This window comes from Gavia stellata, chromosome 4 (assembly GCF_030936135.1).
Source record: "Gavia stellata isolate bGavSte3 chromosome 4, bGavSte3.hap2, whole genome shotgun sequence".
Lineage (NCBI taxonomy): Eukaryota > Metazoa > Chordata > Aves > Gaviiformes > Gaviidae > Gavia > Gavia stellata.
Genome location: NC_082597.1, coordinates 68,784,644 through 68,805,124, shown reverse-complemented (window position 1 = coordinate 68,805,124; position 20,481 = coordinate 68,784,644). Strand labels below are relative to the sequence as shown.

Sequence of the window (20,481 nt, the reverse complement as noted above, 5' to 3'; positions counted from 1 at the left end):
TGCAGGTGTATGGTTAAAGGGAACTAGATTGCATTTTTACACTTGCAAAACTAAACTGAGCCAAGTACGCAAGTATGTGCTTGATGCACATATCCCTGGAGTAACAAAATCTTTCTCGTCAACCTAAACAAAGGAACACATGTACAGATAGAAGAGATGAACCTGAATTTAGCTCTGGATGTGGATGATATGTATGTATGCTGTGCTAGACCAAATCCCCTGCTCTTGTGGGCTGTGGAATTTGAAGTCTGGGTCTTCCCAAATGCCAGAATTTGTTCCATTTTAGAGTCACGTTAGAGCAGATACGAGCTTGCGTCTCTTGAAAAATATGGAAGGACTTTGAGGCAATTCTTTCTTTATAGGAGCAGCGCTCTCGATGCCCAAGTGGTGACTAACGTGAGGGACAATTTACAGAATCAAAGTAACGAGAGGCTTGCAACAGAGAACTGGTAGTCTTGGAAGAACCATGGATGGCAGCAATGTTAGGGTTTATGCAATTACTGATTTGAAGAAATCAATTCATCCTGCACACTTAATGAAGGAAAGGTCCAGCAAAAAAATAGTTACATAAATACATCACTGAAAATTGCGTCATGGACCTATTAGGCATGAAGTCATGTAGATTTTCTAATTTCCAGACCTGTGGCATTGCAAGCTTAGTATTCTTGAAATACGGTTTTCTGTGTGCAGCTGTATGTATTTACACATTATCACACAGACTGGCACAGACACATAGAGATACATGCACACGTGCACTTCAATACATTGGGCTACAAGATGATACACTGTTTAAAGCTAAAAACAGTTTCTATGTGTTGTAGAAGAGAGTTTAAGAGTGTTCATATACATTCCAAGACTTGTGGTTCCCCAAAATGGTGCGCCCTTACAGAAAATGAAGGGTTTACTCAAACTGAACAAAAATCCTTCTAGGAGGGGTTTTGAGCTACAGCAGCAACCCATCCTTTTTCCCAGTACATAGAGAAACCAAATGTTTTTTAACTTGCCTTGTCACAAGGTTTGCATCCATAGACGTTCCTGGAGCTGAATTTCCACTGAAGTAAATAACACCTTCACACAAATGGGCTGCAGAACCTGGGCCTAAATATTCAACTTCTTAGTCATTCATCTAGAACAGTTTTAATGTTTGCCTTTGTAACCATTGGGAAAAGCTACTGATCACTTATGTAAAACCAGCCAGATTTAAAGCCCACACCCAGAGAATCACTTGCTGTAACCCCACGGCTACACCCAAGCTGGACCCAGCCATTCCACTTACGTTTTATAATACATCATCAGTATATTCAGAAATAAAGTCTACCAACACAAGGTGTATGGCTCTGTTTGCTTGATAAACAAAAAAATAATTTGCAATTAATTTTATTGTATACAGCTACAATACATTTAGTTTTCCAGTGCATATACCCTTTCTTGAGTTTGAGGGTTTTTAAAGGCAGTAAATAAAGAGGACTTTGGCCATTTGTCTAAGATTTCTAAATATCCTGAAGCCCAGTGAGAAGAGTGGCTACTTGATATCTCAAAGTCCCAGTCTAAAGGTCACTAGTCATATGCAGATCACTTCATTAGTGCAGGCAATTAGTTTGTAATTACTGTTTTGGGTAATCCTGCAGTGGCACAGCTGAATCATCCCTATAGCATCAATGCACATAAGCAGAAGGCATCTGTGCAGCACAAGTGCAGCAGATCCCGTCAGAAGTAAGAGATCCTAAATCCGTTGGTCTTCCCAGTGGATCACTGATGTGGTTTCAGCAGAGTCTCCCTGACTGGTGTAATTTAGAAAAGCGGGTTTTACAAAAAGTCATCCTGGCTAGAAGACTGCAGAAGGCCTGTGCTTAATCAGGAGCTTGGGTAACACAGGGGCTCCGCGCACCCCTGTGAGCCTATCTTTGCAATATGTGCAAAGGAAAACGTTTTAAATTTCTGTGTGTTTGAGCCCAGGGCTGACCATTCACCCTTTCCACTGCTGCCTTGCCTGTTCTGTGTCACAGTAACAGCAGTCAACACGGACAATTTTATTCAGATGTCTTGTTGTGTTTTACTGCACAATGCATAAAATGTAACCTGATAATGCACAAAAGGGATTTGGCATCTTCGCTTTGTAGCCCAAACAGTGTTATTGTTATGGGCCATCCAAAATATGAGTCAGCCTACGGGGATACGGCAGTGCAACACACCAAGCATCCAGAGCCAGCGTGGGCTGCGGTGGCTCGGCTCAGCTCTGCCTGCAGATGTGCTGCTCTCCCTGCAGATGTGCTCTCCCACTGGCAGTGGCTGTGACTCTTGCCTTTCACTTGTCCTCCTCTCTTGAAAGAACAAACCATTCAGAAATGGCATTTGTACTACTTTCAGACTGATGGATACCGCATTGTACAGTAATTGGTTAAATTTATGTGGCATGTGGTTTCATTCAGCTGATCTGGACTGTGCTGCAAAAGCCAGGCACACCCTGGCCTGACAGGAATCACGAATCCCCTTCTCAGCCAAAGACGCTCAAGCGAACATAAAACAGACTGGGAACCAAAAGGCCAATGGACTCTTCCTTTCAAAGCTCCTGAGACCCTTAATCCTCCCATATCCTTTTTCCACACGCTGCTTTACATGCCTGGTTGAAGCCCAAGTGATTGAAACCCAATTAGCAGAGGGAGGGGAACATCCAGTCACTGACATCAGGATGCCTGTTCCTGTCACACATGAAGTCATTCGTACGGAAACAGTGAGTTGGGCTCTGCAGAGCCCCTTGAAATGATAAATCCACAGAAAGCAGAAGAGACAAGGCCAGCAAGAAAGCCCAGAGAAAAATCAGCTGCACAGACAGACAAAAGGAGAAAGAAACTCAGAGGCTTTCAGAGAGAAATTGGTTAGAAAGTGTCCCGATTTGGGGTGGTCTGCTCTGCCAGGGCTTCAGGATAGCTGCGGAGAATCTGGTAGAGAGTGTTGTAACATGGACATTGTTCTACCAGTGGGACCCAGTGTTGCAATGCTATTCTATTTAGAACAGTGAAAAACACCAGAAAAATGAGATTTTATAGTGACATTACTCAGGCAATTTCCCGTGTTCTCAAAATGCAGCTGGAGACTGGACACTGGGTAGAGCCCACTTCCTTCAGCATTGCGGGGGCCACGGCTCGTCTTATGCCACAAAGCAGTGACTCTCTGCTCCCATGGGGACAGGACTTGCGTCCCAGTCTCACCAGGAACACGCTCTGTAGGACAGTCTTGCCGGCCTTTGCACAGCAAGGCTTTCCAGGCACATTACTCCGTAAGACGTGATCCTGACACGGACTCAACACTGGATGCACATCTGGGATTCAGTCACTCGTTAGCAATGTTTAAATCACATTTACTTGGAAAACAGGCACAAGAGAGACAAAGGAACCTGCTGACTGTAAATGCAGTTGTTGTATCTCCACTTACCTGACCTGTGAGGTCCTGGGGTAACCGGGACACTCCTGTGATTGACAGCCCCTCACCCTCACCTTGCAGGCAGCTTCAGCTATGCCCAAGAGCATTGCCAGGCATGTGGTGCAGCTGAGTCCCCTAGCAGGGTTGTTCCAGTGGGGCAGGTGGGCAGCAAATGGGACCTCAAGCCTGGTCTCAGGGAACAGCCACACAGCCTCCCACCTCCCCTCCTATCCTGGGCACACAGGAGAGGGCACCGAGCAAGACACACCGAAATTCACTGAAATGAAGACACAGCACAGAATTTTTAAATAATTTTATAATTTCCTGATGAACTTAGTCTGTGAATAAAAAAAAGAAGAAAAAAAATGAACAAAGTGTTTATATTATCAAGGCAAAGTTGAATATAACACATTTTCTTTGCAATTTCATTATCCTGTCAGTAACATGACTCCAGCAATAAAACACATACAAGTTGAAGGCAGCGTGCGCACTTGCATCACAGACATCAATGTCTCCCGCTGCTGTTATTTCAAAAAGGAATTCAAGTACGCTAGATCCCGTCCCCAAAGCCTGTCTACCCCTCTGCTAAAGTGCAACACGTCTCTTCCAAAGCAAATGAGGGATCCGTGTCTGTGGAGTGGATGGAGCATCCCACAGATTTTTTTTTTTAACCCCACAAATGATTTGTGGACCTGGTGTGTGGCTCTCCTCATTTACTGACTTGGAGGGAAACGGCAATATACTGTTTTAGTGGGCTTGGAGCAGCATGTTAGGCTAGCACAGAAATTATTACCCTGTTCATGGTCCCGTTTGATTCATCCTCCTTCAGCATCTGAACAGATAAAGGCATTTGCCACTAAAGCCTCCCCAGATATAGTGTACCGAGTGTGTCAGCAAGGGCCAAACGCAGCCGCCCTTGGGCAGGCAGAGAGGACGGAGACTTGGCTATGTCCATGGACAGCTGGGAAGATGGGGTAGATTAAAGGAACAATGTCTACTCATAAAATTTGGCTTCAAATTTGGCTTTTAGATAACCACGTTTTATAACAAATAAGAGTACACGTGACTGATAGATGCATTTTTGCCAGTTTCCAAATGGAAAAGCAGTATTTTTAACAAAAAGCCTCACCAAAGCATCGAGAACCTAAAGTGGAAAGATCTATTTAAAACCAAAACTGATTGACTTGATTTTCAAGACCCGACTAGAAGTACAAAATGGGGACAAACAGCATACGACAAGTTTGATATAAAAAATATATTAATTTAATGAATTTCTTTACCTAGTCTAATAGGTAAAGCGATTTGCATGGGGGTTTTTTGTTTATGTTATGTGCTGGTTTAGTCTCATGTTGTTCCTTTTAGACAGTGCAAGTCTTAGATACAACCGCAGCAGAAGGTGGCTGCTAGTCCTTTCCTGCGACTATGTGACCAATACTGGATGCAAAGAAATACAACTTTGGTAACAGACCTACACATGAGTGCCTGCACCAGCCGATCTGCACTTGCACGTGTCCCTGGTATCGATGGGTGCGATTGAGAAGACAGGCAAAATCTGGCCAAAGCATTTGGCCCATTTACATCAGTGGTTCTTATCTTAAGGGACACCTGGTGTTGATAAACATTACCAGAAAATATTGATTTCCAAAATACTGTTTCATTCTGCCCATTTCTGTATTACACGTGTACAGTATAAACCTGGGAAAGCAGGAATTTATACAGGGTTTGTAACATTTCCTAAGAGGCCAAGCTGCCTTGGACCTCAAACGCCTGTGAAAGGCAACTGGTTATAATTATAAGCCCACAAATCCTTTTCCGTACAATCCCGAGAGGAGGAGTCACGGCTTTGTTGCTTCTTTACTTGAATTCCTTTTGATGAAATTTATTTTTATATATTTTTTTAAAACACATCTTTTTCAGTTCTACTACTATCTTTTTTTAATCCGACAACAGACACACATTGTTGGTAACTGCCCCAGCCTTAGGACCACACAGACAATATCGACAAGCAGAAAACAAAACAGGAGAAAACACCCCTGAAAAAGTCAGGAGAGATACTGATGACAGGGTTACAGCACTCACCACACACACTGGAAAAAGTCAGGATTTTTGTGTTTATGCTTTTGACACTAAAAAGTTTTGAAACAGTTTTTCTTTTTTTTTTTTTTTTTTAAAAATAGTCAGCGGACACAGCCATTTTGTTCAGAAGGATTTGCTGTTGCGTAAGGTTCCTTCCATTTATGTGGAAAAAACAATTAAAAACATTATTTTGTTTAAAAAAAACCCCCAACACTCCTTTTCCTCGCCATGCTGACATGACGGGTTGGCAGAGTTGGCCTTGCCAGGCACGATGCCCCGTGCCCAACCCTCCCACCCTGCCTGCTTCGCTGGGGCAGTGTTAGTTATCCACAGCCTTCTGCATCCTCTCCCGTTCCCGTGCGGGCGTTTTGCTGAGGAGAGGCTTCCTTTAATATCAGATGCCTTGATTGTACTATTTCCCTTTTTCATTCAATCGGAGGCATTTGAGGAATATATGCATTACTCATGTAGTGAAAATTTTGCTTTAAAATGGTATCAGCGTGTGACTCTGTATGTCCTTTGTAAAGACCCCTTCAGTGGCAATGACTGGCAATTAGTAATGGAGTGGGGACTCAACCCTGTCAACCTTCTACCAGTTGTAGAAATTTCCCAACAAATTGAGCGTTAGCAGCAGAATGTGTGGGAATTACAGGGCAAATGAAAAGAGGTCCCCCTTTGGTTCAAAAAACAGGGTTACGTCTACAAGATTTATGACATTAAAGCTCCCTTGTGCAAAATACCGAGAGCCCCAAAGTACCAGAAAATTTGCTAGAGAAGGGATATTCCAGCCGTGCAACCAGAAATGGCACAAAGAGTTTCGTGCATCATGTTAGACCTTCACCTTCCGTCCCCCGGACTTGGCAAAAACCGGATACTCCAAAGAGGCTTTGGCATTTTCTAGAGGGAAAGCTGGTTAAAGGCAGTCAAAATGAGACAGAACACTAGAAGCTTAGAGCTTCGTTTGGGAGCATGCCAGGCAATTCTTCTTCCAATCGCAAACAGTGCTCATGTCCTCACCCTGTAATTCTAGTGTTGTAATGTCCTTTTAGTGTTTTACATGAGGCTGGATTCAGAGGAAAATATGTACTTGGACTTGTGGATATCATGAACAAGCGTGGCTGGGGTGTTGTTAGCTTTTACAGTGTATGTGGGCTTCAGGCTTGAGCTATTTTTTAGCCCAAACCCAGCTAAAATGACCTATTTAATTTTCTACAGACAGCTCCTCAAGTCCTTACATCTCTCAGTTTCTCTACAAATGACAGCTTGAAAGAGAAAAAAAACTATTAGAGCAATTAAAACTCTCACAGCTCCCATAGCAAATGGAACTTCATTCAACAGGAGAAGAAAAAGCAAGTTTCCCCAGGCTCCCTGGGAAGGGCCCCTGCATTTCCCAGAGCTGCTGCGCTGCAGGACTGCTGTGCTAGGAAACTGTCTGCATCTGCCTGGCTGCTGACACCTGGGTAGATTTTAAAAGAGCAGTGGCGGGTTAGGCAACTGGATGAGCATCACAGTATGTGCACACATATGGCCCTTCTGCCATGTGCCTGATACACAATTTCGTGATGGACTACAATAACAAAATCCCTTCATTGCCCTAAGGCCAGTGGTGCGGCACTCCATATGAGAGAAAAGAAAAAGCTTTCCCTGGTCATGTTCAGCATTAAATCGTGGCCAGCAGCACCTCACGAATCACATAGTTCCTCAAGCTATTCACCATGACAAGATCTCTCTCACAGGGTCAGAGAGATTACCTGGAATAGTTCAATGGACATCAAGTGAGATCAAGTCTGTTCCCAAATGAGAGCTGCTCTCTCCCTGAAAGCGCTTCACTGAGGTCTAAGATCAATGTTTAAGATGGGAAGCCTAGAAGACCAAGATAACAGTGGGTAACAAGAAAAATTGCAAAGGCCCAACAATCCAGATGGGAGGAACAGCAGGTGTGTGGCTGGGAGATAAAAGACCAAATGGCCAGCGTGAAAACTAGCCAGGCTTGACAAATCCTCTCAGGGAAGAGGCCGCGAGGTGTGTAAACAGTGAGATTCACCTGGCTGCTGACACATGGATCCTGCATACACTGTCATGGCAGCAATGTGCCTTCGGCTGGGGCGCTTTCAACTCTAGCAATGCAGCCACAGGCTGGCAGCTGAGTTAAAGATGCAGAAGAACCAGCACTGAAACTCTCAGCTTTCCTGAAATGAAGGGGCAACACAGTAAACCAAGGGAATTGAAATAACAGCCTGAAGTGACGACCCCTCGTTCCCATCCCCTCCCCCTGCCTGCAGCAGAAACGCTATCAAGGAACATCTCAGTAAGAGGTTTACAAGCAGGAGTCATTTGAACCATCGATAAGGGAAATTCCACAGCTTCTCACAGAGGAGGGATTGTTTTACAGCAGGGAACCAGGGCAGCTGGAGATTTGACCATATAAGTTAATGAGATAGTCAGGAGTGGTGGTGGTGGTGCGATGATGTTAGGCTGATGGCTCTGATGCTTTTACAGGCGGCATTAAATTCCTTGAGTGAGTAATTAGGGGTGATGAAGAAAAAGCAAGAGGAAAGATTTCAAAACAACAGCTCCTATCGAAATGTGCTGACTCAAATAATGGGACCAAAGGGGTGGTTCTGGGATGAGGCACAGCTCAGTGGTATGTACAGTCACTGTCTACATGCCTTCCGGTGTTCCCCGCTTGCACACATTCAGGTTCCCATTACTCTTCTCATCCATGACAAAAAAAGCTTCAGACACAGACTGCTACTACAGTGAGACCTAAAGCTACATTTCCTGATTTGCAAAGCACTGGCAGTTCAAAACATGGAAAAGGTGTGAATCACCTCTTCTTTGGAGACTTACTTATTTCTTCCTAGTGGACACCATGGTTATGGATCCAGTTCCTTCTGCTGAATCATTACAGTAGAATGAATTGGGATGTGATTTATTTTAAATCAGTTGGTTTTCACTAGAGTTCTACAGGTATATAAGGTTTCAGTTTTGCCCAATTTTCAGTGCTTGTTTGAAAAAAAGACAGGGTACATCTTCCCTTACTCAAACTTTTGCTGATCTTCTTTCTACGGAAAGCAATTGCTCACTTCTAAAGACAAAAATAAGGTGTGAAAGACCTACAGGGGAGCGGTGCTGAGAATTTGAAAGAGATAAGAAATGCAGTTTTCCTGAAAGGGCTTGGAACATTTGCCTTAGCGTAACAGTTTAGTGATTAAGCTCAAAATATAGTAAGTCATATGGAATTAAACTGCAGGCTCTGAATGGGAGGTTTACTAAGATGATTCATAATTAGCTAGTGACTAGAAAAACCAAGATTTCTTCCACTGCTGTGTTGATATTTGGTCTCCTTTACCCCTCCCCTCGTTCTCTTAAGTAATATGAGAAAGCTAAAGGGGAACAACTCCTTTAAGGAGCACATGGGGACGTGTTAAAGGGTTCTGTCCTGCAGATGCCCCCAGACACACATAACCACTGGTAGCCAGGAAAAAACGTGTCTCCGTCTCCCCATTAATGCATAGTGCAAGCATGAACACCCAAGTCCTACTCATAAAATAGGATTCTGACTTGCTACCACAATGACAAACTGACCTGCTATTTCAGGTCATATTACCTATGAGCGGGGGCTTTAACGAGTGTCAAAGATGGATGGGAATAAGACTAAGGCCTCTCATGTACATGTAAGAATTGCACTGGTTTAACTAAAGCTGTGATTTTATACCTATCTACTCAGCTGGGTGCCAACTCCAGCAGAGATGCTCCTCTTTATAAGACTGGGTTATTGTGCTGAACTCAAACTCATTCCTTGTCAGCCTAAGCTAAACCAAAATAAATTAAATTGTAATTATAGTAAGAACTATGTTACCGATTTACCTAACTTAGCTTTAAAATTATAGTTTTAAGCTAAATGATGCAATTTTCTCATTTACAAAATGCCTAAGACTATTCTGATGGCGGCTAGTGTTCACAAAGCTATGGCCTTAAAAATTGGCAATGGATAAACTATACAAGTTAAAGCTGGGAGCTGACCTGTTGACCACACCTGCTTGAAAGGAGAGAGAACTTAGGAGACACAGACCTGTGATGAGAAACCACAGCTAAAAAACCCAAGAAATCAACAGATGAAAACAGTTACCTGAAAAAATGAACTACTCAGCACTTCAGAGTCAGATCAGTGAACAATAAAAAAATCAAAGTTAAATAAACAGAAAGTACCAGTATGCCTACCTTGTTTCCCAGCTGATAGATGAAGTGACTAACAGGAACAAAATGGAAAACTTTCCTTTCCTACCTCTGTTATTTAAGAACATAAGAGACATTGAGACAGGCAGTGAGACCTGAGCTAGCTAGCTGATGCTGGGCAGTCATGAGCCATAATCAGAGCACACTCAGGTTTGGTTTTAGCACTATGAAATTCAGGCTTTCAGGTTTTATGAAAAAAATTAAAAAAAAAGAAAGAAAAAAGAAGAAATAAATGAATGAAAGGCAAAGGCTACCCTTCTGCAACCTCATGGAGAACTAGAGCTGCTTGTATTCAGTGGATCCCCTTTTCTTTGCTCAGTAGACTTGGAAGAGCCCTGGTTAGCTGTATCCAAAAGTCACCATCAACAAAGTCAATGGGGAATTGGATTCTAAAGTAGAAAGGCAGTGAGAAGATGAATGCAAACATGACTGATTAATCATAGACTGGAAGAACCTAGAGAGCATGTAGTGTTCAGACATTTTTTTCTGCTCTTGTTTTCTTTGTAAAAGGTGCACCAGAAGTTTCTGTTCCATTTTCTGTCTTTCACATTCCTATCCACTCTCATGGCTCCTTAGACTGACTGGGCTTGGCCACTGGTGTGCTGCTCCGGTGGGGCTAGTGGCCGTGGTCATGACGACTCCTCAAGTGCATTGACGACTTGCTCCAGGATGTCAGGGCAGTGATCCGCTATCTGCTGTAAAATGGCATTGGCAAACTCCTGCAGCTCTGCGCTTTCCTTCTCGCCCTTTTCTAACTCGTCATGAAGCTGCAAGAAACACACAGAGGCATGGTCATTCTCTGCTATTAAATGTGTTCACCGTATAATGAGACCTGCCCAGCAGGCTCAGCTCTAAGCTAAAACACCACTTTTTGAAAGGAAGCTGGTAGAGGCGTAACATGCTGGGCGCTTCTGGGATTGGCATCGTCCTTTCGTGACTCCCTTGCTAGAAACTGGATGCTCTCTCCCCTCTTTGTTTCACATTTTCACTACAGGACCAGGCTTGTGACCTTCCCAGTTAAGGCCATGTCAACATGGGAAAACTAACTGGCTTAACTATTCCTGAATAAATTATTTTACAACAAATATTAGAAAAGCTTCCTCTGTAGGATGTTTTTCTGAAAGCAATTGTGTTCCAGAACCAATACAGCATTTTGCTAGTATATTATTTTAAATAGTTTGACTTTTATTCATGAATAACAGTATGTTTCATAGGACATTACTTCAGCAATACTTCCTATAAGAAATCAATAGAAATGTTACATAATTATACATAATACACTCTGAGTTAACCAGAATTCTAATTTTTCTGTGGAATTAATAATTTTCAGAGACTGTGCTTCCTAACTCAGTCATAAGATGACTACACACAATTGTGGTGGAGCATGCACGGGTTTTTACTAACTCTGCATATCCTGTTGGATCATTCTTTGTTCAGATTGAAATTGGCTCAGAATGACATGGAACGGCAAAACTTTATCTTATTCACTCTGTCTACAGTCCATAAACTGTTTTTCCAACAAGCGGTGTTACAAACCGCGCCACATAACATCTTGGAGTATATGTGAACATAATTTTTAGCTCTGAGAATAATGCCATTGCCAGAATTAGGGGTCCACAGAGTCTTAATGAAGAGCAGAAAACATCTGCCTTCAGTAATCTGTTTATCTGACCAGCAATTGATAAAGTCCATGGTAGCCTCTGAACTGTGCAGAATCCCAAGTAAGGCTGTAATTTGTGCAAGCATTGTAGGGATTACTGTACTTAATGACAGTCTAAGGATCTAAGAGAACAAGGAGAAGCAGCATCTCTTACTAGACCAGATGATATAGATAGATTGGATAAGCTTTCAAGCATATAGCTCTTTTGCATACTATGTATACAAAAAATTCTTCTGTTTTTTCAGTGATATGATTTCCTCTAATAAAGTATATTCCCTATTAATACAAGACAAGCATATTCACAGCAGGTACATAAACTTCAATGGATTCTTAAGTTTATTGCAAGCTTCTGCATCCAAATTTCTTTGTCATTCTGAGCAGTTGTAGCAACTAGCTCATCTATTTTTGAACCTTCTTTTAAATTTGTTTTTTTCTAATATTGTCTGGCAGTTCTGTAACATTTCTTATTTCTAAGTTATTAATATTTTTATTGGAACTGTACTGTGTTCATATGTGACATGGAAAGGATGTCAAATTGGAGTTTTTAATCCGTGAAGAGATAACTGGTCATCAGTATGCACATTTTTGATCTATATTTTGTACTTCTGTAACACTGCTCATTGTAGGTTTTGAAAAGAGAGAACTGTCAGGCAGCAGGACAACAGGGATCATTTTACTTCCATAAAAGCACAATGCAGTGGGAAAGGATATAGTTCTACAATTAAAATTCTAATCAGGTGCAACAGTACATTGCTGTTTAGTGATGGTATCAAGCAAAGCACAGGAGATTGTTACTACAAGAAATACTGCATAAAAACAAACAGCCTAAGAATGACTATAGAATAAATACAAACACTAATGCTTGTTAAAGAAGTTACGGTATAGACTTCTACAGACAAAAGTGAGAGAAAGGAAATTAAAAGGGTAAGCCTGCTACACTATTCCCTTTACTAGGCAGGCTAGCATATAGTAAATTATTTGGGCTTTGCATGCTGAATGTTAGTTTAATGTCTTCTTATGTGCTTTGTTCCTACTGGCTGCCGTACTCACAGAACAGCTATACGAACCCGCGAGGGGGTCATGCCAAGAATCACAATGCAAAAGCAACCTGATCCTGCTCCGAGGAGTGACATGAGCTGAGGAAATGGGGAAAACGAGAGGGAGGGGAGCACTCTGGGCTCTGCAAGGGCTCTTGGGGGAGAAGGGGAGGTGGGGGGGGGAATTCATCAGTAACCCATAATGGCTCAGAACTGGCTCGCTGTGGATAGGCGATTAGCCTGGTTCCAACAGCCTGGCAGAGTTATTAGTCAGAAACTTGCAATGGATGGATAAGCCTAGGAGAGGTCCAGTCAGCAAGCAGGACTGAAAGACCCAGCGCAGCCAGCTAGGAGCAGTGCTGGATATTAAAAGCCAGGAGACTGGGTTTCAGGGACTACCTCTGAGTCTCAGGTTGCTCAGCCTAGCAAAACCCCCGCGATTCATGCGGCCCCAGTTACAGCAGCCTGCAAACCACCTAACTGCTGGTAAATTCACGGGGCTGGTTTGAATGTTGAACTCTGAGAGAGGGCTGCCTTGGCTTCTCGGGCCAGCGCAAACATTGCACGGTGCCATTCATCAGAAGGGTGGGAGGTCGGGAGAGACAGTAAGTAACAGAAGCAGCCAACGATGTAATTCTCCTTCAGCTCCTGCAAGGGGCCTCGGCTCTCTGTCTGCAGGACGAGAGCCAGGAGAGGGCAGTGTTAGCAGGGAATGCAGGGGCCGGGTCCAGCCCCACCACCTGCCCAGCCAGCATCCCTCCGCCGGGCGACTCGGCCAAATCCCCCAGGTGAGGCTCCAGGAAAGGGCAACGCAATTAAATAATCAAATATAAAAGCACCTCAAAGAGAGCAACCCTCAAAACTGAAAGGAGGTTGGTGGACAAGGGAGAATCCTGCAGGATGTTGTCTTCAGCGGGGCAGTACTGCAAAGTCAGTGATGTCTCAGTTTCTTGCTGTACTCATCATCATTTATGTGAATGCATGCAGAATACAGCGATTCCTTATAAAATCAAGGTAGGCCCAACAAAATAAGCCCACTTCAAAGCTAAAATAAATCAAATGCAATCAAACAAAAGTAACCAACTTAACCAGATGAAGAAAATATTTCCACAAAATAAGTTTTTGACCATCAAGAGCCCAAAAGGAGAAGGCTCTGAATGCTGAAGGCCAGCAATAATACTTTGCAAATTAGCGTAGTCAGAAAGTCTACACAGCTGGCTGGCAGATGTCTGTGATGAAATGTCTTTGAAAAAAGCAGCAATGATAGCCTTGCGTTGAGTTTGCTAGCTTCAGAACATCTAGGTTTAATAATGGGATTTCTACTTAAACAAAGACATCTTAATTGACTATGTGGCTGGTTGCAGCATTTCTATATCATGTATGTCATCTCTGTTTACGTCACTCCTTTCAGAAACAGCTGTGAGCAGCACACGTCACTCCTCATTCGGACAAGCTCCTTAATGGGGAACATCCAGTTCTCCATGGTAAACTTGATTCACCTAGATGTTTGGCAGTCCAAACTTTAGGGAAGTTTCTCTAAAAGTATTACTAACAATTCTGCTTCTTGTTTCCTAGATTTTCTTCTTGTGAATGCAAACGGATATGGTGTTATCTTCCCCAAGCCATTTTTCTATGAAAATAAAGGAGTGTTAACAACAGTCCTTTTTTGCTGGTGTTTTCAGCTGAGGATACGAGGAGATTCATACACTTGCCTCAGAAATGACCAAAAAAGAGAAGGCAAGGCCACATATGTCTGCCTAGTTGATGACAAGTAAAAATAGACAGCTCAGAAAAAAAAGGATAGCAAGGACCCCAGAAGTGCTTCATAGTATTTATACTTTATCTTTGGCTAGAAGAACAGAAAGGACCTTCAGCATCTCAGGGGAATGTAAGCTTGCAGATAATCTGCAATAGATTCAGACACTTTTCACCACTGCTGCCTTCCTTCCTGGGTTTAGAGCAAGTCATGATAGGAATACTTTTCCATTTATAGCTAAACTCCATCAGTGAAAAAAATCCCAAATAATTCACTGTGAATTTAGCTTGCATTGTGCTTCTCTGGTCCAAGATATTCCAGAACTTACTTAAAGATCAGTCGACATTCAGAGGGAAGATAACCTCATAGGTAAGAAACAGGGTACTATGGTTTTACATGCACATAGGTGAATTGTGGTACTGCTCTGCAGAACCTTTGTGGCCTTTGCTTATCCTATAATGTACACAAGGCAACATTAAGCTAAGATCCTTTAGAATTATTTATATGGAGGAGGTTTACTCCCCAAAGTGTTAGCTTCCCCTTCCTAATAATTTCACAAAAACACTGATGAAAAAAGGCAAACAAAAATAAAGTAGTATCTCATCTCAGGTTATGGACAGTAAAACTGAATACAGAATATGAGGTGCTTATAGGGCAGCACAAAAAGAAAGTTAACTGCAGGACTTCTATAGGGCTACAATATCAGGATCTGGAATTATGTTTCTCCAAAGTTTAGGTGTTTCTGGATCAGGCTATAGTTAGTCTGAAAAATACCTTTAGAGCTTAAAGTACCAGAAATAAGCATCAAAAAGAAAATAAACTGATTTAATCTTAACCTTTTTTTTGTCTCAAAATAAGGTAAACTACACTGTATCTCAGGCAAATGGTCAAGAGCTTTTGCATCTTCCCAGTGTAAAAATGTATGTCTGAAGCAGTAAAAGCCAATTGCATACAAACCTTTTTTCCCCCTCAACTATAGACCTATAAAAGGGCCAAAAGAAAGGGTTAGGAATATGGAAATCCCAGTCTGCCAAAATTAAAAAAAAAAAAAAAAGAAAAGAAAAAAGGAATTTTTTATGTACACCCTTAAATACTTTTGCTCTATCTAGTAATTTTGTTTTTATGTTAGCTTTTTCAAAATATTTAAAATACATGCATTTAAAAATTAAAGTAAGATTTCAAATTAAACATTCTGTCTTGTATTTTTACAATAATGTGAACTTTAAAAATAGGTTTAAAATATATTTAAATACAGTTGAATAGATTTTACAACCAATTTTGAGAAAAAAACATGAAAAAATTTGTTGAGGGCTCTTGCAGCATATATTTGAAATATCTTTGCACATGGGGTTTTTCCTGCATTCCTGAGCATCTCTAAGCTTTGTGAATAGCAGATATATTATTACTTCCTTGGTAATGAATGAATTTCAGAACGATATAAATGGGAAGAAGGAATAACATAAATGCCTGTAAGTTATATTTTGTATTTGACTGAAGAAGTTTTCCTGCAAATCCTGCCCTTGCAGGTAATATGTCCATTCTCCAGCAACAGCAGCAATTATTTCACAGTCAGAGGACAATGTTCTGTTCGTGTAAAGTCTGCTGTACATTACACACTGAAAATTAATGCGATAGTGTACAGAAAGTTGTTACTCTGTGGCTAAGCAGAACAAATAATAATTATTGCCTATACCACAGGTCTATCTGCTAGGGCCAGGCACCGCTGACCTAAGCATGCATAATGCAGGCAAACCCCACAACCCTAATCCCTAACAGCTCACAATTCTGCACATTAAAGGGACTGTGAAAAAGAGTTAGGCAGCTGCTTCTCCTAGTTTCAGTTGCAATGCATTACCTTAGGTGTCAGTTTACTCTCTTGAAGACAGATTGCTAGACACTGCCAGAATTACTCTGTGATGCACCCTTCATGCTAGGCTTGTACGTTGCCCCTTGGTTTCTCTGCTGATGAATTAGGCCTCTGTGTCTCCACAGGGACTCTCCCTGTTTAGTCAAGGCAGTACCTGATAGTCACAAACACAGGCAAACCCTAAATACCTCTCTTATATGTCCTAGCTGACGAGTTTTGGAAAAACTTTTTAACTGTAAGGACAGAGGGTTGGTGGGCAGTTACGGATTTGTACTTGCACAGCACAAAAAAGAGAAGAAAGGACAAAGCAGGAAGTATTTGAATGAAATGATGAAGTTATATGCATGCAGTTATTTTCAGGATGAGAGCTGGAGCCCTTTCTACTCTTTCCACGTTACTTACCTCTCTTTAAGAGGAAGTTCATTTTGTTCATTACGAAGTCATGGAGAATCCTGTTAGCTCTGAAATTTCTAACAGATACTCCAAGAAAGAAATTTCCATGGAATATTTTGGTCCATACAATCCAGTGAGCCTAACAAGCCAACAGAGTACCCAGCTGCTCCTGCATGTGGTTCCTTTTATCCAGGAAGGGTGCCCATAGAGGCCACCCCAGCGACCCCTGCACAGCCAAGCAGAACCCATAGCAGTAGCTCATACCAGAAGATGCTGCAAGAGGACTACAGTGCTGAGCAAGGCACAGAGTAACAGAACTTGTTACTAATAGCAAAACATATGGAGAGGTGAGCTGCCCTCGAAAAAATAAGGTAATAGCTCAGGTTGGTACACCATCTGCTTGTAGGAACTCCTTGAAATGAGACCACAGTAAATTTTAGACACACGACACATGAAACGCTTGACCATGTCCTGAAAACAATGTTTTTCCCTTTATATCTCTTTTCAGGTTAGGACTAGTTCATGTTACTGATTGATAGTATATATTCTAATAAAGATTAGCAATTCCATGCACAAATAAAAATGGATACTGTCATGGCATTATGGATATGGTCAACTTATGGATAATGTTTGTGACTTCAACCAGTATTTAAGAACTATGACACTGATCCCAAGTTCTCATCCTCACCCAAAACATTAATTTAATATAAAAGTTTAAAATGCTATGAAGTGTAATAATTTCTATTAGAGAGTTCCTATATCCATTACTTTCTCAACTAAACTTAGGAAATACATTTGCAAATGAGGAAGGATACAAATTGTTGCAATTACTACTTCTAATTTCTAACAGAGACCAGAAGTGGGCTGTTTAACTTTAAAATACATTATGCATTCCCATAAGATTACAAATTAAAAATAAATGACATAAATCAGGTGGGGAAGATAACAAGCTAATGGAAGAGCAGTCAGAGAAGAAAGGCAGGGTAAACTCTGAAGTAACAGAGTAATTTAGAATGACTAAATGCAAAACATGGCAGAGTAATTTCTTTACAGAAACTAAATAAGTTGAGTAATTTCTCATAGACCATACAGAACCAGAATGCAAGTGGATTCTGAACAAAGAAGTACACAGGATGCTTATAAAATAGCTATTTGGAATTTAGCGTAAAGTTTATCCTACTTACAATATTGTTTGTATAACATAAAAAATGTGTGTTTAATACTTTCAAAATTCAGCAAGCATATATGCAATTTTAAAATGGAATTTGAAAGCTACATACATGCCGTCTGCTGTCCTTTTGTACGAAAAGCTTAACACTAACTTTGCTGAGAGTGAAACGTAAATTATGTGCAATGTAAATTATGCTCCTTGGAACCAAGCCCTGACTATTTAGCTGATACAGCAGGTTGTGACTGATACAGTGAATCGACATTATCACCTTTTTCCTTCCTCTGCTTTGAGCAGCTGAGCAGAAAAGACATTCCTGATTTCTTGGGAGAGGATTAGTAAGTAGGAATCCCTAGACGGTCTGTGCTTTGGCTGAAGCCGGTACACAGGGAGAGGGAAGACAACCTTTCTTCACTAAAGGCTCTTCTACGACCATAAAGATTTTTCAGAAGCACCTCTCTCTGTAGCTCACAGCCAAAGCAGTCATAGGTGCAACACCATGTTAGTAGTGGGGTGAGACAAGCTCCCATAGCAGGTGTCCTCAGAGAGAGTATCTCGTGGAAATACATCTGCCCAGGTCCTACAGGCTGCTGCTGATGCCCAGGTCACAACGCAAATGCTGCCAGAAACACCTCTGGGGAGAGAGGAACTGGTTGATTGTGAGGGAAAAAAATGGTGCTTGGGGGCCAGCAGAAATAGGCAGGAACCCAGCAGCGTGGATGAAGCCAGGATGTGTCAGACATGGCTGGAAAGAGCCACTGATGGCAGGGAGCAAAATGCCTCCTCCTCCTCCTCCTAGAGTTAAGGAAATTATTTTAATTGGATAGGTTCTCTTTTGTTGGAAGAAGTATTTTTTCAGAACAACTGTAGTACTTATTAAAACTAAGAAGTTCTCCATAATATGAGGTTCCGCACATTTTAGAGCTGGATTTGAAGCGATAAGAAACATTTATAATACTGCTTAAGCTATTAACAGAACAAACACTGTTGCCTACTACTAATATCTGGTTGCTCTCTTTGGTTGTCTCTTTTTACTTTTTCGCACTGCTGCCTTCCAACCACAGCACAGCACACCACTAGCAACATATTTGAACAATGATTTTCAGCAAGTTCCTGTTTCTACTCAATTCTTTCCTTTTGTAAAGATAAGAGAAAAACAAGAACCAAACTATAAATAAAAATGTGGACCATATCATTATGTTCTTAATGTCATTTCCTTTCATATAGGAATAAAATCCCTCACTTAAAGGCAACCATCTGAAACGTGAAACATCATAGCAGTAGTTCTACAGAGCCCAAGAATATTAACATAATGATACGTTTAGGATAAACTGAAAGAAAATATTGTATTTAATAGAAATTGCTAGGATAATGAAATTATTTATAGTGAATGAATGGAATTTTTGTTTCTCAGTGTTGAGACTTGGAACGTTCTTCCTTCCTTCTGGTAACTTCAGTTTTTTAGTAAGAAAAGTTGAACAGGACATGAACAGGTCAAAGGAGGACACTTCCAGAAACAGTGCTGGTTAACTTCTTTGGGGACACTGGGTCAGAACAGACTCAAAGGAATATTTTCCACCACATGAATAACTTAATGACATGGTTCCATCCACTGTAGATTCTTTATTGTCCACAACTTAGTCTAGTATACTAGTTTAGATTAGGTTTTGAGATACTATATACTCATAAAGTACTGGCTTCAGGCCTTCATCACAAAAGGACCAAAATTTTACTGCAATAAGTCAGCTTTACAAAATGTCTTTGATAAAATGCCAACAAAGAATGATACAGCATCTTGGTCCTGTATTTTGATTAAAAGCAATTGAAGTAACTAAGGAATATAGCTGAACTTAATAGTAGCATAAAGCAACTATTATACATGAGAAAATACCAATTATCAATCAAACTTTGAGAGTCCACAAAATTATTTATATGGCAACAAATTTCCCTTAGATCCATGGTGTTGATGCTGGCAGATGCTTTTCTGACGATGACTTGTACATTAGTTTCTGTGGGTCACTGTGGATGGGCTGGAAGAGTGACAAGCTTACATCTACGTCATATACTAGTTTTACCTACCAGAAGAAGCCACAGAAAACTCCTACTATTTCTATCTGAGCCTCCCCAGCAGGTATGAGAGACCTACAGGGTATATTGGCTATGATGAAACACAACAGGACCAACCTTTGCCAATAATAATTGCTGCAGTGGGAAATCACAGCTCCAGAAGCAGCAGTATGAAAATGAATTCTCAACTATTTATAAAAAAAACCAAACAAAACAAACTAAATAATCTCATTGGTGAGAAGTGGATACATTGGCATCATTCTTGAATATTACTGGTGTTCAGTTAAATGTATCCTCCCTAATCATGTTAGCACTTCTTAACATTCAAGAGGATTAATTTTTTCCCACTGAGGCTTGTGAAGCATTATCTACAGAAGATCATATTAGAAGGGACAGGAGTGAATTTAATGCACTGGATTTGAAGTAATTTACAAAACTTATTAAAATTCCAAAGATGCAAAATGGGTATTCTGTGATGTGCTTCTGCGAATCTGGAGAACTGATTCCCACCCCCCATGGGAATACTTCAAACACAAAGGAAATTCTGCAGTTAGAAACAGAAAAGCTCCATGACTTAAATGAAAAATGTGCTTTGTAAATTGAAATGTATCATTAGTTTGTATTTTTCAACTGAAGCTTGTTGAATACAATCTACATTTTATTTTAGCAGATGTTAGTTACTCAGGGAATCACAAATGGAGTAGTAACTTCAAACAACTGTGGCGATAGCAATGCAGAACTAAGACAATAATGGGAGAGGATAGAAAAATACATTTTTTTCTCTTCTCCAGGACAACT

General features: G+C 41.1%; 1 protein-coding gene across 2 annotated transcripts in view; it reads right to left on the bottom strand.

Annotated features, from left to right (window-relative positions):
* Positions 1-10,266: 10,266 nt before the first annotated feature.
* The window catches only part of ERC1 (ELKS/RAB6-interacting/CAST family member 1), a 291,590-nt gene continuing 281,375 nt past the window's right edge, over positions 10,267-20,481 (bottom strand). For both annotated transcript variants that reach the window (XM_059816571.1, XM_059816572.1), the window contains one exon: positions 10,267-10,502. In XM_059816571.1, coding sequence (XP_059672554.1) covers positions 10,365-10,502 — 138 coding nt within the window. In that variant the 3' untranslated portion in view covers positions 10,267-10,364. The remainder of the gene's footprint in view (positions 10,503-20,481) is intronic.